Source organism: Mytilus trossulus, chromosome 3 (assembly GCF_036588685.1).
Source record: "Mytilus trossulus isolate FHL-02 chromosome 3, PNRI_Mtr1.1.1.hap1, whole genome shotgun sequence".
Lineage (NCBI taxonomy): Eukaryota > Metazoa > Mollusca > Bivalvia > Mytilida > Mytilidae > Mytilus > Mytilus trossulus.
This window is the reverse complement of record NC_086375.1, coordinates 2,435,825-2,455,002: the sequence shown is the minus strand read 5'-3', so window position 1 is coordinate 2,455,002 and position 19,178 is coordinate 2,435,825. Positions and strand designations below refer to the sequence as shown.

Below are 19,178 nucleotides of genomic sequence, written 5' to 3'. Positions count from 1 at the left end.
GCCATTGCATTTTTTGCTCAAAAAGGACAATATAAATCTAGCATTGTATTTGCTAGCGATATTTCCATTGGAGACGCTGTTAAGACAGCGAATAACATTAAAGCATAATTAAAAATGGTTGAGATAAACGCCGACTTAAGTACATGTAGCTCCACCAAAACCAACGACAAATCGGTATGCATGTACTTTATGAAGCAGCTGCAATTTTATGACAAAAAGGAAAAAATGTTTATATATCTAGGAATTATTATCGTGCAAATAACCAAGTACAAATGCATATCGTTGGAAATATCAGAGGCAATGTTGTCAACCTGTTTGATAAGTTTTGTTACTTGTCTCTTGACACAGTCTTCAGTATCAATAAATATTTCGCATGATATTCGGAGAAATGTGCTACTCTCGCAGAGTGTCTGGTGTCAAATTGTAATAACATAATTACTCCATTTAAAGTCTTATTATACCGGTCGTTCAAGCTCTGGGTGGATGTGACTTCACTTTAAGTTTTTTTTGGAATCGGTTAAAAGTCGGTATTCAACCTCCTTAGGACAAAACCAAGCCGTTTCGGTAATCTTGTAGCCTTATGTCACCTTACGGCCTTCAACAATGAGCAAAGCCCAAATGGCCATACCGCAGTCAGCTATAAAAGGCCCCGATAAGACAGTGTAAAACAATTCAAACGAAAAGCTTGCGGCATGTGAATTCGTATTTTAGCATCACGTAGTCTACGTACAATGTGGCAAAGCAAAGTTTGATTGTCGGCAAATCTAGACAACCGAAGTAATGGCTCCCCATGTGCCTTTGTTGGAAAACTGCGCAACATGACAAGTTAGAGTCAGTTTTCTTTGAGGGAAAAATGGCATCGGACTTTCTACAAGATCTAATTAGTTCATGTAAGGGGGAAAACATGCTAGGCAGCACGTGTTTGCAAGGAGCAGGGTCTTCCTTGCACTAATTTATGTTTTTTTGTCAATATGTAGGTAGTTGTAATGAAATATCATGAAAAAAGTTTTATTTTAATTTGCTATAATGTTTTCGACTTTTCATTTGGTATGAAAATAAACTCATCATAGATACCATAACGGTCATGTCTCAATTTTAGGAATTTGTTCTACAACACGCTTGCACTAATTGAGTAATATATCAAACTCCAATAACTATATTAAATAAAAAGGTATCTTGTATTGAGATAGTTTGAATTCATTTAAAGAAAACTCAGTGACACGTCGAATCCTTGAAAACTGAAACGATTTTTTTCACGGCTGCATATTTGGTTTGATGTAATAACCATGCATTTCTGATACTCTTTGAAAACTTTTTAACTATTAAAGTATTCAAGAAATGCTATTTGTCGATGTCAATTATTAATGTTAATATGTTCCTGTTTTCCATTAGGCATTAAAATTTCAAAAAAGTTAAATAAAACGTTGTTCTAACGTCATGTGCCAATATGAAAAATATTTTGTATGAACTAACGTTTTTTCTACAAAATACTACTCGTATAATTTATTGAACAGATTATTAATTTTGAAAAATATCAATGGCATTGTTTCTCTAGATGAAAGTAGGAATTTTTTTTGATGACCTTTGACCTTGATTGTCGATATTATTGTACCAGATTTGATATTGACGACACATATTTTCAAACAGTACAGGATTTCAGCTTTCTAATGAGCTATTAAAATCCCATGAGGTATTTAGGTAATTTAAATTTCTAAAATTGTCCTCTCCGCCGCTCCACTATAGGTCACAATCACCTTGGTAGTTTTAATCCGAACCAATCCCGTATTGATTACATCTTATTGTAATTTTCATGTTTCGAATAATTCTGTGAAATTTGATATTGCCTAGGGGTTGAGCTTTGTTATAACATCTGTTTTACCTACTTCTTCCCATGTATGATCTCTAAGTATCATCTCTAGAAACGCAACTTCAGCATTTTACCAGTATAAATACACTTGAAAAGCAGTCTAATTGAGGTCTGTTCGATTATAATTGGAACTCTTAAGAAGATGTAGCAATACAAATGTTGAAAATATCTTGCACGGTCTTTGTTTTCTCTTATTTTTGAGTGTAAATTCACATTGTGATAAGACGTGTCACGGTACTTGTCTATCCCAAATTCATGTATTTGGTTTTGATGTTATATTTGTTATTCTCGTGGGATTGTGTGTGATGCTCGGTCCGTTTCTGTATGTGTTACATTTTAGTGTTATGTTGTTTTTCTCCTCTTATATTTCATGCGTTTCCCTCGGTTTTAGTTTGTTACCCCGATTTTTTTTTTTTTGTCCATGGATTTATGAGTTTTGAACAGCGGTATACAACTGTTGCCTTTATTTATACTTCATCTTTGGAAAAAAAAGTAGTAGGGTACAAGAATATTTAGTTGTATGTATAATATACTATTTTTAAAGATATATACGTACTACTTGTGATTGCCATATCCTTTAAGTTTAGTCACACCAGCAGAAATTCCAACTATAACAGCAGGAACAACTGAAAATCAAGATAACAGGTTTTTTTATTGAGCGACGTTTTGGTTGGATTATTGCTACCAACATCTGTGCAATAGGCATTAGGCAAGATGTTTGAATCCGTTACTTACCTCTTATTTAAGGAATATTTTCCCACTTTTTGTAAGTTTGATTTTATTTAATCACATGTTTTGTGTAGTTTTTTTTTTCTTTTCTTTACAGGTTGTTGTATGTTCTATTATCTACAAATTCTATTGTAAAAATAATAAATGTATGTAAGCAGAGACATTATAGTCCTTATGAACAAGAACGCATGTGGCATAGCAAATGGGTCCTCCAGATTATTTTTTGTTTGATAACTTCTGTGACTAATTAGCTACTTTAAATAATTAATAGTTTATTGTTGTTAATTTGAAATTGAGTTGTAAATGTAGAAATATACCTACCCCAACATGGTGGTATCAGCTGATTAACTATAGAACGTTTGTTGAAAATAAACACAACCATTTTCACAAAAAGAATACCCTCAGCCAGCATCAGAGCGAAGTCTGTGAGGAACAAATAATGCAAAGCAACTGCAATCACTGAACAAACAACCTACAATATGATAAAGCTAGTTGAGAAATGATAATACACATGTAAAAAGATATTTAAATTTGAATACAACATCTTCCAAACCATATATTTAATAATACTTCCGAAGTCTGAAGTATTTTTTACAAAATGTTGGCAATTGTTCGTGTTTTCCATTGATGCATAATGTTATGGTAGGATCAAACCATTTAACAATGTATTCATTATCCAGTATCTTGAGAATGCTTCGTTATTAGTTTTAATTATGCAAACATTATAGTTATCGATTCTATTCACAAATATGCGATATGAAAACGGAACTTTTGTTATAACCCATATCCACTATGTTGTTATTTGTGTTGTAGCTCAATTTAATTTTGAAATTATAAAACTGAAATAATAATTCTTTTTAATTACTTTCTCTGTCGCTTCTTTTTCATGGCTGCTTTTGCTATCAATATCCTTTATGCTTTTGCTTTCATTATTCATCATTCATATAGAAAAACTTATCTAGTGCAAAGAAATCAGTATACAGTTTTTTCATGAACTTGCATGAAATATTCAATTTTAGTTTTAAATCAAATATATTCCCAGTTATATACTAAACGACTTTTTTTCTGTTTTTCTTACTTTATTTTCTGTCTGTGTTATGCCAGCTAGGAATATGACGTACGAAATAATTAAGGCAACACATAAGTTCATCAGCACTTTTGTTCCGTCATCGCTCACATCCCTGCCAAACAATAAAAGAAAAGATTTCTTTTCAACTTTAATTGCCTTTAGGTATCTTCAGCATTAATAGGAGGAAATCGAAATAACAAAAATCATCATCAATAGAGCACTATGAAACTACATGTAAATATTAAGCAACACGAACATCTTGCTCATTATTTAGTTTACTGTGTTGTGTTATGTGAACTCCTATTCGTATGCTAGTCTTTTTTTTTTGCCATGACGTTGTCAGTTTATGTTCTATCTTTGAGTTTGACTGTCCCTCTGGTATCTTTTGCCCCTTTGTTATATTATAAGATACATTCGGTGATGTTACATTCGAGGAAAACGAGAGTGGTTGTATTTGTCGCAATGCAAGTACTTGTTTTGTTGGTTAACAATAGATAACGTTTGAACTTTGTCAATCTTTACGAATTTGAATCTACGCCGAAAACATTCAAGGGTTGTGTTTAATCTAAAATCAATGACGATTATCGTCTACGTAATTGCTACAGAATCAAGTAAAGAAAAATAATTTCAAATCTATTGGAAACATTTAGATTAATTATTCAAACATGTAAATGTAATCAGACGTAAAGTACCAACAATACTGAACTTCTAGGAAAATTTGAATAGGAAAGGCCCTTTTCAAATGCCAATATAACAATTTAAAACCAATAAAACGAATGGAAAACAAAAAAAATATGTTCGGGACCTGGTACAATTACTTCCTTAAGTAGACAATACTGAATGAAACATAGCTGGTTACACTTCTAATGTGTACGACAGTCTTAAAAAAATCATTATATTCACAATATTACGAGTTTAAAGTGTATTTACAAATAGGACAACGATTTTGTGATTATGCATATAAGGTCATCAGATTCAGAAATTAATTAGTATTGTTTTTCTAATTTGTGCTGATTAATTCATACATTTTTACATACCAATGACAAGACCTTCATTTCAATATGAACAAGATTAAAATTCGTTTAACTTACCTCCAAAATACAACATGAATAATAATTGTGATGACCAGAAATAAAATTGACACTCCACATCCGATGGCTGATATCAGACTCAGTGGTAAGTGATGAGCTCGAGACAATGGCTTGTAAAATTGTAAAATATGATGTTTAGAACAAGATCTGATATACATGTAAAAAAAGAAAGGTACACATTCGACCTGTCATGACAAGACATGAAGATCGTACCAGAAACATATTCAAATGCATACGTATAACAGTGTTTGCATCTATTGGAAATTTGCATTTTCATTAAAATACTTGATGGAATAGAAGTAGAGTCACCATATGCCATGACTCAAATAAAAAAAATGTTTTGCACACATATTTCAAACTTAGTTTGAGGTTTTCTAAAATTGGATAGTATATCAGTATTGCTATCTGATACATGCTTTATATTTTACATTCTCTAATTCCTCTTCAATTTATTCTTTCTTAACCTGTTTATTATGTTTTACTTAATTCACCTGTGGTTCATTGGAACTCAATTTGTCATTAGTCAAAATCCAATTTTGAAGTCTATCTTTCTAGCATTTATATGAAAATCCTATTGTGACGTCATGAAAAAATGTAATCGTGTCTGATGACGTCAAATAGAAAGAACACATCTGCTTGAAGATTATTCTGACAGAAGGATTATTACCCACACATTTTTTCTTAAAATGTCCTGTACCAAGTCTGGAAATGGCCAATGTTATGTAAAGGTTCGTTGCTGTGTGTGTTAAGTTTTAATGTTGCGATTCTGTTGTGTCGTTGTTCTCTTATATTTGACCTTTTTATCTTACTTTGAGTTTGCTACCCGGATTTAATTTTTTCTCAATCGATTAAAAACGAGTTTCGAAAAGCGGTATACTACTGCTGCCTGTATTTATGATTTTCTGCATATAACACAAATCATAAGCGAAAACGATTTCACCATTTCATATTGTGCAGTTCAATATATATCAACACTCGGCAGTTAAATTCTAAAAACGTTAAATCGCTATGTGCGATTTCCATTTTAAATTTGAATATTTAACTGTCTCGAGTGGATAAATATTTTATCACACTTCATGAATGGAAAAATCTATACATATCATGTATATAAATAAAGGCAACATAACTAAAACCGAGGGAAACACATCATATATAAGAGGAACACAACGAAATATCAAAACACAGAATTTCAACAAAAGACAAACAGCAATGCAGCATTCATAGAAACGAACTATGACATAACAACTGCCATATTCCTAACTTAGTACACAACATTTTTAGAAAAATAGGTAGTTTAACCTGTTTTCGTTGTAGCCAATCCTATGAGCTTAATAACAATGTTAAATGTACCGCTAAAATGAAAATATTTCGTTTCGTCCACAAATGACACATCAGTGACTCTCAAATACAAAACGTTATAGAGGCTAAATAAAGTACGAAGTTGACGAGCATTGAAAACCAAAAGTTTTGCTAAGGTATTCTATTCCTCAGGTAGAAAAGTCTTGTTATTTAAACAAATGTTAATTTAAACAGATAAATTATGACTATGGCCATATAAATGATAATTCATGTCAAAACAGATGTGCTGACTACTGGGCTGGCGATATCATCTTGGAATACAAATCTACGACCAGTGGCATCGACCATTCGGTTGTAAAAAAGTATCATCATAATAACCAGAATTGAAATATGGCATTTGAGCCAGACACGCGTTTCGTCTACAAATGACTTAACAATGACGCTTGCATCAAAATAAGTTAAAAATGCTAAACAATACAAAGTTGAAGATCATTATATAATATCTTTTTTTGTTGCGTTTTTGATAAATGAGCTATCCTTAATATAAAACAAAACACATACTCTCCCTCCTGGGCTCATCAATATGGCAAAATTAGTTGTGTGATTATATTCACATATTGTATAAGAGTCTTCAGCATCAACAAGTCGTGAACCAAAGGACGACCACGCTCCATTACTAGTATTCCTATAAGATAAAATAAACATGTCGCAATGTATATCAACAATTTGCAATTTAGGTATAATATTGTAGGAAAAACTGTTGGCATAGGTTGAATATATAATTTTCAACAGATTTTAGTGATATCAAAACGTACATTGAACAGTGTCTTATCAATTTACAGATATAGGAAGATGTTGTGTGAGTGCCAATGAGACAACTCTCCATCCAAATAACTATTTAAAAAGTAAACAATTATAGGTTAAAGTACGGCCTTCAACACGGAGCCTTGGCTCACACCGAACAACAAGCTACAAAGGGCCCCAAAATTACTAGTGTAAAACCATTCAAACGGGAAAACCACCGGTCTAATCTATATAAAAAAAACGAGAAACGAGAAACACGTATATATTACATAAACAAACGACAACTACTGTACATCAGATTCCTGACTTAGGACAGGTGCAAACATTTGCAGCGGGAGTAAACGTTTTAATGGATCCAAACTTTCTCCCTTTTTCTGAAACAATAGCATTACATCACAACATAGAAAAACATACGATAAAATATCAATTGGCAGACTTAACTCAATCAAAAAACGTATGATTACACAATGAACGAATAAATTTGATCTGCGATATCTGAATACAAATGCACAGTTAATTAAATATTAGAGACAAACATTCATGACCAAAAAGCTAACAAACAAATTCAAACACACTGAGAAATATTGTACAAACAGGCAGTTTAAACTTATTGTTTAAGTGAACTCAAAACCATTTTTGTGTTATTTAATATTGATTATGCGATTATGTAGATAATTGCATGTGTTGATGATATGTTGTTCAATAAGAATAAATTTAATTTGAAAATACGGGTTTTCTCTAATTTTATTAAAGATATTTTCATCTTTTTATATATGTATTTTTGTTGTTATGCTATTGCGAGATAACACATAACGCTAGCTTTTTTGAAAAATGATATAGAAGTTGATGAGTATTTCATAACAAAGATATTTTAAAAGAAGACATTTTATAAAAGAGAAAGATGTTTGGAATAAATCAAACAGTAACCAGAACAATGCATTCGTCTTGTTTACTATTTAAGCAGAAAATATACGTATTATCATCTTAGTGTGTGGCAGCATGTCATAGTTTACTATACGGCATTTGTTTTGGTTATTGTTGAAAGTCTACATCCCACCATATGGTCTTTGGTAGATAGAAATGTTTACAAATGGCATGTCTTTATTAAAGACTTTATACTTACGGAGTATTAAAATCCCAATGTCCGCAAAATGGTCTGGTGTAGTTTCCCTGTTTAAGATAAATATAAAAATGTTTTATCTATTGCTTTGGAGCGTTGCCATCAACATGCATTCTATATATTTGTCATGTTATCATGTATTAAGAAATTTCATTAACAAAACAACATCAGAAGGGGGGAGACTTTCCACATTTCCATTCTTAATTTTATTTAAAAGTTTATCATTTGTATTCATGATTATGTTGCCTGAATGATATAACGCCTTGATCCATTGAAACGGATTGAGAATCATAAAATAGAAACAGATATGATAGGAAATGATACTCGAAAAAAATTGTATTTGTTTTAAGTAATTTCTACTGATAGCGTTTATGTATATGTGAGACATTTGTGATTTAGACATTAAATAAGCCGGAAAATTAATATTAAGCTTAGTTACATTGTATACAATTGCAATAAAACAGTAAAGAACAAATTGAAATAGATTAGTGAGACTAAACAGCTACCAAACATATACAATATAAAATAGAGAATTGAAGAGGACATCAACTCGACCAAAACCCCAAAAAAACAGTCAAAGTCCACCAATTGTTTTATTATTTACATGTTGATATTTAACGAATATATTTAACACAAAATTACTTACCAAAAGGTGATCGAATTTCATAATTAAGGTATAGTTTGAACAAGATGGTCCGTGAATCGTAAAATCAGCAATAATTGAATTCACATCATAACTACCATTAAATGACTTAACTTTCCTGTAAATACAATATTAATATTTTATCTAAATTAGGCATATTTGTTCGCATAATGACATTATCATCACCCTTTTCTGTGTCAACCAGCTAAGGAAAAAACATCTATCGAAACATAATAAGTAGAAAGTGAAAATATCTATGCTGGGTACACATACATGATTTACGATCATTTTTGTCTTTTTCTATCTGATACAAAAAAATGGAGTGGAACGAGAAGAATTTGTCTGTTTTATGTGAGGATTCAACTTACCCATTTAGTAACAAATACTCTGGAAAAAGCCTTGAAACATTTCTATAGAATGTGCTACTATAACCCGTCAAACCTGTAACAAATTTGAATGTATGTATGTTCTTTATCGATTGTTATTAACTCATAGTTTTAAGTTCTTACATATTCTTTACAATGAATCGTTTCATAAATAGCCAATACAAGAATCTTGAGTTCAGATATGTTTTGTTACACTATAACGCAAATCAATGAAAATGTGAGTTCTTTCCAAATCGATGAATATTTGACACTCGTTGTAGAAAACTGTTCACTACTTTTACCAAACACAAAAAGGAAAAAAATACCAAATCCCAAATAAAATTCAAACGGAAGGTCTCTAATAGATTGGCAAAATCAAAACCTCAAACATTTCAAAGAAAAAAACTGTCATAGTCCAGACTTGGTATAGGCATTTTCTTTTGTACAATATGGATAGATAATGTAAAATGATAGAGTTTTGAGTAACGAATTTTTTTTTTTATAAAAAATGATATCGAATTATCATCAGCACATTATGTATAAGTCGCTCAGACAAACGTTATGGCTACAAACAAAAACGTAAGTTACTGCCTGCTTAAAAGGATAGAAAACTGACAAGTTGACATCATGGATTAAAAGAAAAAAATAACCGAAAAACAACAGTACACAAACCACAGCATACAGACTTAAAGCAACACAAAGGTGACCCTTCTCCACATGTGGCACCTAGTACAATTCCCAAAAGTCTGGTGTGGTAGCTTATAAACCCGGGAAAGAAGCCGGGAGTGTCGGTACAACATTTGGAACATATCCACTATTTTCTATGAAATTAATAGCTTAAAATCATGATAGGAAATAAAAGGTCTTGAATTTAGTATCATCTGGGAAATATGTATGCACAAAAAGGAAGCTCATATCATCTTTTTGTCGCATCCTTTTGTTTTCAATCAACCCTCACTGTCTATTTCTTGATGTAAATCACGATATGATGTAGACTTAACTGTGTCTGTTGTATCTTTTATCTCTAGCTCGGTTTAACATAGTCACTAAATTCAAAATAATTTAGTGATAGAAAAACATCCATGTAGCTGAAAGTAAAGCAATGTTAACTTTTTTTTTTTTAAAGTTCCAATTTCAAGTAAACCTCTGATTCGTAAAGGACCATTTGAGAAGCTACATTAGGCACCTGATTGTGTTTTTGTAAAACACATTCTCCAAATCAAGCATTTTGATACTGCCAGTTTCAGTATTGTTTTGTATGAATTGGAGGGATCGATTTAAAGTGGGATTAATATGTAAGACAAAATATTTGTATCTACGTTGAGCATCTTTTTATGAAAAGGACATGTATGTAGCTTGAGTATCATCAGCAGTGATGTTATATCCCGTTATCCATCTTTGGTTGCCTTTTTAAAGAAATAAAGCAAAGACCTATTAATATTCAGAATCCTCTCTGTTGTAAGTGTCTTTTCGGCAAATATCGAGTTTTCAAGTGAATTGTCAATACCTAGTTTGTTTATTTAGCAGTTTATATAATATTTTTTGCACACACACAAAAATATGTTGTTTGTGTCTCGATCTGCAGGAACAGTAACATATTTGTCAAGGATGTACTCTTTCTGTTTTGCAGAATTTTTGTCTGTAAGGATTGATATAATGTAGTTATCTAGAGACTAATCAAGGTTATCAATTCTGAATTTTAGTATTAAATCTGATTTTTAGCAACGACATCAGAGCCTTTATAAACTCTGAATGAGTATTATATTTATCTGTTTGTTTTTTTCTCGCGTTTAACCCATTACCTGACATTATCTCGTCGGAACACATAAGTATTTAAAAGTTGTGTTTCAAATGGATGAATTCAGGCTTTTGGATAAGCATAGTTGCAGTATGAATAAAATGTAAAAGATGAAATGTATTTTTTTAATAATGTTAACTTACCGGTACATATATCTTTTTGAAGTATCATTTTAATTTCAGTTCCTGAATCGGATATCCATGTAACGTTTGTTTTCGAACGATCAGGAACAATGATCTCATCAGAACTAGTCTTCCCTACTTCCATTACTGAAATAAGTGAATAAACTTGAATAACCGGTATATGGAGTTTATAAAACTAAACATACAGAGATACATGCATTCAAACCGTTGGTTGATAATGTTTGATTTTTGTCCTTTTTATAAACATCATCTTTCAAAGTTCGTTATTTGTGGCATACTCTTCAGACTACTTTTAACGATTGTGTAACATTCTACCATGACGTCCTTCAAACGCCTTAAGTACACACCCGTGGTAAAATATGAATATATTGCTTGGGCTGTTCCAATCTTTCTCCCACTTCATCTGCTTTTTTATTAATGAACTTACCGACGTCATCAAACGATGACGTCAGAATATATCATTTTACGGGAAAATACACATTAATCAACACAACGAGGAAACGTTAACAAACGCTGCTAAAATGTGTTATATAAGCCATTTTTTGTATACATATACAACAAATAAGTAAAGTTATTTTTCACAATCATCCAAACCTTTCTAAATACGTTATTGTAAATATCGATTCGATCCAAAATAATTTTACCACGGTTAGTCCCTTGATTATTGCTCAGGGTAAAATATTTTGCATAACGGTCCAACTCGTGGTAAAATCACGATATATTCAAGCTCCTAAGAAATTATTTCTTAATTGACTAATTGTGTTAAGGCTTTGCACTGTATTTTTTTTATCTGCGGTGATTTTGGCATCTAAAATGGGTCAATTAAAACAAATGGTAACTAGTATCTCAAGGAGAACACACAATTTACGCCTAGCTGAATGTAGCGGGTTTAGATGAATAAGTTGGCTTCTATGGGAAATGCATGCTTTGATGGAACGTAATTTATTAATAAGAATGTGTTGTTTTCTAATCAAGTCAGGATCAGTTTTCAAATTTCACAAGGGGTATTGCATAATGTGCTGTTCTCTAAACAAATACATGCTTAAATCATATGAAAAGATATGTTGTCGTCTATTTTGCATGTTCCTGTTACCTATAATTTCAGATAAAAACCCTCTTTCTAAGACCAAAACTGAGTATGAGCTATCTCTACTACACCAAGTGTATATCAACTGTGTTGTAGATAGCAATTACAAAGTTTATTTTTTGTCATATTTCAAAATATAAAGTGGCAAAGAAAACTTTATATTCGAGAGTAATTCCTGACAAATGATTTTCAGGAAAACAAGTTATTTGCTTGCTATCCTTCTCAAAGAAAAGTATTATAGGTAGTTGGTACACTAACGTATGTGCAGCGATGCATTCACAGATAAAATGTAAGGGAAAAGACAAAATGTAATAGCAGTATCGATCCCTGGGGAATATTCATTTCATGTACTTATTTTATTATGAATTTCTTTCTTTCCTTCTTATAGTAGAATTGCTATGTGCCTTCCAGTGTTATCAGTTAAAGTCTAACTTACCTTGGTAACTTTCACAAAAAGACTCAAAGACATTAACACTCACAAAATACAAGGACTGGACATAACTAAACGGCTTCCAGAAAGATTTTAAACATCACATAGTTTGAAAAACGTACCAACATTTTCCTTTACAGCAACCAGGGAGAAATTACTGTCAATAACATCATTAAATGCATCATTAAACTCCGTTACTGCATTTACAAGCGGAGCAGCACCACCTGACCCCTGTTTAAAACAATAAAGCAGTATATCTAGAAAAGCAATCAGGTGACTTTTAATATAAATGCATTATTTATTTCGGTGTCAAAAGTGATTCATTGCTAAGTCATCCACATCAAATAAGTCTTTCTGCTTTTTTAAACGTTATTTTTATAAATGTTTAGTTTTCTTGTTTCATCATGTGTGTTCCTCTTTGTCAACGTACTACCTGTGTTCTTTTGTATATTTCGAATAAATAGTCATTAATATCAATAAAGACCATACATACTGTTTAATTAATTTATCCGTAGATTGTGCGTTGAAACCAAGGAATACATTTATAACATACTTTCTATAGATTGTGTTTATAAGTTTAAAGATTTTTAAGAATGCCAGATCTTCATAACTTCATTTTGTAAAAATCTTATTGTACTTTATTTCAATACCACTAGCGTTCAGAATGAAAGTAAATCCAGAAAATTGTTCATATACAAGTTTATCTAGTATTTTATGTTGTAACATAAGATGAACAAGGTTCAATTTTTAGCTCATTAGACTTTAAAGAAATCCGATCTTGCAAACTGATATATGTATTTTGACATGGATAGACGCATGTTGTGGTATTTTTTAAAGGATTATATATGGTAATAACATATTATTCATTAATAAAATCGTTTAAATAATAATTCTAAAAATTGTAATGAAAAATATATACCCCATCGACAAGTTCTTCCCATGGCTGACGGTTTCTTTCATCCAGCAAATTGTTGCATAGAGATGCAAAAATCTGAAAGGTAAAAGATTATGATTACTAGTTGGTACATTATTGAAGGTATTGGTAAACACACTGCTATTTGAGATGAACATCTTTAGATAATTATGAAATTTTTTATATAAACAAAGTGTAACTGATATTAAGTAGTCAATATCTTAACACACAGTATTAATTTAAGTTGTTTTAGTTATTTATATCATAATGTATATTTTCTTTAACATTCAATTAAAGTGTGTATGTAGAATTAAAAAAAAATAAGAAAACATATGTTGTTCCAACCACATATAAAAAAAAGATTTATTAAGGTTGTCTTCTTTGTGTTTGTCGTCATCCCTTTGAAGAAAAATCAGGACGTCTGTGTCTTATGGAATAGTACATTGACAATATTTAAAACTTCAAAGATGAATTAATGTCGATAATTACGATATTAACATTGTTATGCAAAATTGTTTTTTTTTTTCTAATCTGTTTTCATACCTCACATCAGGCAGTTTATTTGTTGTGCTTTGTTTGTATCTTTGAAGATAGTTTTCATATATATATATCACTTGTTTTTGGAGTAATAAATTTTCCACGAAGTTCAGTATTTTGGTGAATAAACTTTTACGTTATAGTTTGTATGAATTGTCATGCGTGTACTATATGTTCATATTGAAATGATCTGCCAGTTTAATTCCCTAAATCCGTTTTTCAAATAATTACAAGTACTTTGATTAAGGACGTTCTGGTAAGAATGAATAACAATTTCAAGTGCATCGGATTTCTTTAATTTTCGGTTTTAACAGCTTGTTTGGATACAGTATGATAACTTAAACTAACCTCAAGTTGTTCAAGTGACAGTTTTTCTCTGTGGTCTGTAACATACTTGGCAATATCATTTAATATAACTGATGACGTCAGAAGATCACCAGACAGTAAATCATCATTATCTCTTGTTATGTTTTCTAACTCTGTCAGGATAATAGTCACTATATTATATTCACTGTCCCCAGACAATAGATTAGCTGTCTGAAAAAAATTAGCATTTTGAAAAAAGAAAAAAATTCAACTACGAAATTTCATCACATAACAATATAATTCATCTATTATCATTAGTTTTTGATTTTCGTTTTAGTACATTAGTTTTCTGCAAATAGAAAAAAAAACATAACAAAACGCACACCCCATATGTATCTCTAAAATATAAGATTATAAACTAAATTGTCAAGTTTGTATTTATCGGCGTTGTTTGAAGGTTCGACATTATAAACTGTGGGTGCGTAGACCTCTGAACTACAAATACATTTATTCTTTACAAAGCACAAACATGTGATTATTCACCTCAGAAGCTTACAAACCAAACCTTTAAACATATTTATAAAGAAGGGATATAGTTACGATGCTGTTGTCAGGTCATCAAAGATTGTATGTGTTGGCTTTACTATTGATTCACTTATAGCTATGGTCTTTGCATCGGAGTTAAACACATTTATTCAAAAAATAGTTTTTGGCATGACACGGGTTATGTTCTTCTCATTTATTTTATGATGGTATAACATGTAATCGTCAAACAGAAAATTTCTTTATGTAAAAAAGGCAAAACAAGGCATAAAACATATAATTAGTTATGGTTATAGTTAGGATATCGCCATCCCAGTAGTTAACACTTCGGTGTTGACATGAATATCATTAATGTGGTCATTTTTATAAATTTCCTGTTTACAAAACTTTGAAACTTTTTGTAATTTTGGATCATCAATGCTCTTCAACTTTGTACTTGTTTGGCTTTATAAATATTTCGATATGAGCGTCACTGATGAGTCTTATGTAGATGAAACGCGCGTCTGGCGTACTAAATTATAATCCTGGTAACTTTGATAACTATTTACACCACTGGGTCGATGCCACTGCTGGTGGACGTTTCGTCCCCGAGGGTATCACCAGCCCAGTAGTCAACACTTCGGTGTTGACATGAATATCATTAATGTGGTCATTTTTATTAATTTCCTGTTGACAAAACGTCTGGCTTACTAAATTATAATCCTGGTACCTTTGATAACTATTATGTACCTCAATCAAAATAACATCTAAATAATGTATGTGACCGCGTGACTTATTCTTAATATCAGTGACGCTCATACCATACGAAATAAACCCATACTCAAAATATGTTGGACACTGAAAAAGGTCATTAATTATAAAAAAGAAGTTGCGGTATGATTGGTAATGAGACAAACCGATGTCAAAATAGGTGACAAAGGAAAATAAACAAAATGACAATAAATACATAATTAACAAAGGAGTACTAGCAGTTATTGACATGCCAGTTCCAGACTTCAATTAAACTGATTGAAAGATTATGTTTTCATCATATGAATATCACGCACAATCCCTTCCGTTAGGGGTTTAGTATTTTACCATTAATAAATGTATGAGAAGAGCAAACCCCGTGTCATGCCAACAACTAGTTTTATAATAGATGTGTTTAATTCCGATGCAAACACCCTATAAAATAATCAATATTTATGTCAAAATATGCAATCTGTAATGACCTGTTAGCTTTTATATGCCTTTTTGTGGGTTTTTTGTTACCTTCTTTTTTGGTTGACAGTGATTTTCATTATTTTCTATATATAAAAAAAAAACTGTACCAGGACAGGAATATGACAGTTGTTTTCCATTTGCTTGATGTGTTAGAGCTTTTGATTTTGCCATTTGATAACAGACTTTCTGTTAAGGATTTTCTTAGGAGTTCGGTATTTTTGATATTTTACTTTTTTTAGGGCTTGACGAAATATCAAAAAATATCATGTATGGTAACAAAACAAATTTGAAAGTCTCAGTGTAAAGAAGCTTTACCTGTTCTTTGATTTTTTGTATTGATTTCCTTATACAATTGCTGTAGTTCGGCTCATCCCATTTTCTATCGCTACTGCAGTATCTTGACGCATTGCCCGTGTATTCACCAGTGCAGACTAAGGAAGCGAGTGTGTTTTCTGCTGTTTTACTCCATTTTGTATGAAATTTGTCCACATTTTCGTCACAAGGATTTTCTGTTTCTACAATAAGGGATAAAAGTGTAATCAAAATTCAAAATTGTTTTTCAATTTATTTTTTATATTGGAAATGTGATATTAAATAATATAATATTTGTTTCATAAAAATGGTTTGTCAGAATAACTAATAATAGGTATCCCTATGATAAATCCAAATGAAGCACACACAAAAAATAATTGAAGATGAAATAAAGGAGGGCAACAAGATTCCAAAATAGCTTAAACGGTATCATCTTGATATAACACAATCTCTGTTTTCTCCTTTCCAATCACATAATGCACTTCTATATGTTTTTATTGATTTACTAATACAATTGCTGTAGTTTGGTTCCTCCCACTGTCCTTCGCTATTGCAGTATCTTGAAGCATTGCCCGTGTTTCCACCATTGCAGGCTACGATAACTAATGTGCTTTCTGCTGTTTTACTCCAATGTGTATTAAATGGATCCACGTTTTCTGGACACAGATATGTTGAATCTGCAAGAAGTAAAATAGGAGTTATTGAAAATGTTAAAGTTATTTCCTATTTATTAAGTTTTTAGTTTTATACATGAATTCATCAAAAGTTTTATAGAACTTACTGTTTAAATCAGTTATTTTGCATAACTTCAAAAGAAGAATTATGATTTTCTATAGAAAGGTCCATTATGACAATTAAATTACAGCTTTAATAGGTACAACTTCCAATGGTATTATGGAAAAATAGAACGGGTATGATAAATGTGTTTAAATTACATTGTTTTATATGTCAGCAAACGCAATACTCTAACATTATATATGTTCATTTACTTCATATCAGAACATTCAAAGGAGTGAAATAGCTGTGGCAATTTACATGCCATGTTGTATACTGTTTTTATACCCGTCATTTAATCTATACTGTTTGAAAATATTGTTTTAACCGATGTAAAGCGGTCCTGGTCATATGTTAAGTCAAAGTTGAGCAGGCTAGCCAAAAGTTAACTTTAGATCCTTTTCAACAGGTCATGTTCAATCAGAAATTCGATGTCACTTATTGCAGGACTGGTTCCGAAGTAAACATTTTAGGTGTAATACCACCAAAGATTTTCCCCTATTAGTTTTTTATAAATTTGCAATTTTCAAAACATTGTGCAAAATTTATCTTTGTTTTAAATAAAGAAATACTTGGCATGAGTAATATTTTATCCTGTCTAGTACTATAGAAAAAAAAACATTTCATTGGAAAAAAATGTAATCACAAAAATACTGAACTCCGAGGAAAATTCAAAACGGAAAGTCCTTTATCATATGGCAAAATCAAAAGCACAAACACAACAAACAAATGGATAACAACTGTCATATTCTTGACTTGGTACAGGCATTTTCCTAGTATGTAGAAAATGGTGAATTGAACTTGGTTTATAGCTATTGGAACCTCTCACTTGTTTGACAGACATTATAGGTGAAAGTGTCCAAAATAGGGGTACAGCAGTCAACATTGCATTATAATCTTATTAATAATCACTTAAAAAAACCAACAAAAAAAACATGTAACAAAACACAAAATTGCATATAGACCAAGCATATTAGAAAATATTAAAGACAAAAATAACCAATTTACCAGAGTACAATATCACATTGACCGGATGTATAAATACAAAGCCACCTTATATATGTATCAAAGAAACATAACAAGGCATATAGACAAAGCATTTAGCAAAATTGAAAGACAAGTATAGAAACATGTTTTACAATAGCACAATAACGGGATGTATAAGTTAAGAGCCACGCTAAACGTATCGAAGTACAACCAAAAGGTATATAGACAAAGCACAATTAAGCAAAAATGAAAGATAAGAAAACGAAAATTATCATAGTAACCGTGTAACCTTACGTTTCCGAAATGTTCATAGAAATATAAAACATAATGGTGCTTTGAAATACCCAAGATATTTGTTTATAACCCAGACATTTTTTATTGCAATAAAATGTAGGATTATTATCTACAACTGTCAAATATTTATTTTCGACCTTTTGTTGTATGCAACTGGATTTGACGTTCTATGATTTGGTGGTATTACACCTTGTAAGTGAATTTGTCTAAAGTTAACTTTTTTGGCAGACTTAAAAAAAGAACTGAATGTCCACTTTACAAGTTAACATGTTTGGTTCAAGGATCGGTCGAAGCAGTCGCAGCTTATAAAACAAATTCAAATTCACAACCTAAATCCTTTGACTTGCTGTACAGGTTAACATATCTATACCACCGTCTATAATGAATGAATGAATGAATGAATTTATGAATGAATGAATTTATGAATGAATGAATGAACGAATGAATGAATGAATGAATGAATGAATGAATGAATGAATGAATGAATGAATGAATGAATGAATGAATGAATGAATGAATAAATGAATGAATGAATGAATAAATGAATGAATATATGAATGAATGAATGAAAAAACAATGTTTTTGCAATCAACGTCTATTCAAAATTCATTATTAAACTCTTTTTTTCAAATAATACATGTAGTCCAGTCAAACTAAGATATAACCTCAAACTAATTGCAACAGAAAATGTTTTAGTTCTAAACTATAGCATTATGCCCTTTATGTACACAGAAAAAAGTCCCATAAAATCTAATTTGAGGAAAACTCAAAATCAGCATTTTTAATTTCCTATGGAAATTAACATTGGAAGGGGCGATAACTCTTACAAAATGAGTCTTTTTTTGGTCTTTTTTTTGTTGTTTT

General features: G+C 31.1%; 1 protein-coding gene across 1 annotated transcript in view; it reads right to left on the bottom strand.

Moving 5' to 3' along the window:
• Window positions 1-19,178, bottom strand: part of LOC134709874 (adhesion G protein-coupled receptor B1-like) — a 62,081-nt gene that overhangs the window by 8,670 nt on the left and 34,233 nt on the right. The window contains exons 9-22 of the mRNA XM_063570005.1: window positions 16,766-16,936; window positions 16,263-16,462; window positions 14,244-14,432; window positions 13,365-13,436; window positions 12,568-12,676; window positions 10,929-11,054; window positions 8,991-9,063; window positions 8,626-8,740; window positions 7,983-8,029; window positions 6,617-6,740; window positions 4,757-4,866; window positions 3,675-3,777; window positions 2,918-3,068; window positions 2,424-2,493 (exon numbers count right to left, since the gene is read on the bottom strand). Of these exons, the coding sequence (XP_063426075.1) occupies window positions 2,424-2,493; window positions 2,918-3,068; window positions 3,675-3,777; window positions 4,757-4,866; window positions 6,617-6,740; window positions 7,983-8,029; window positions 8,626-8,740; window positions 8,991-9,063; window positions 10,929-11,054; window positions 12,568-12,676; window positions 13,365-13,436; window positions 14,244-14,432; window positions 16,263-16,462; window positions 16,766-16,936 (1,660 nt within the window). The remainder of the gene's footprint in view (window positions 1-2,423; window positions 2,494-2,917; window positions 3,069-3,674; window positions 3,778-4,756; window positions 4,867-6,616; window positions 6,741-7,982; window positions 8,030-8,625; window positions 8,741-8,990; window positions 9,064-10,928; window positions 11,055-12,567; window positions 12,677-13,364; window positions 13,437-14,243; window positions 14,433-16,262; window positions 16,463-16,765; window positions 16,937-19,178) is intronic.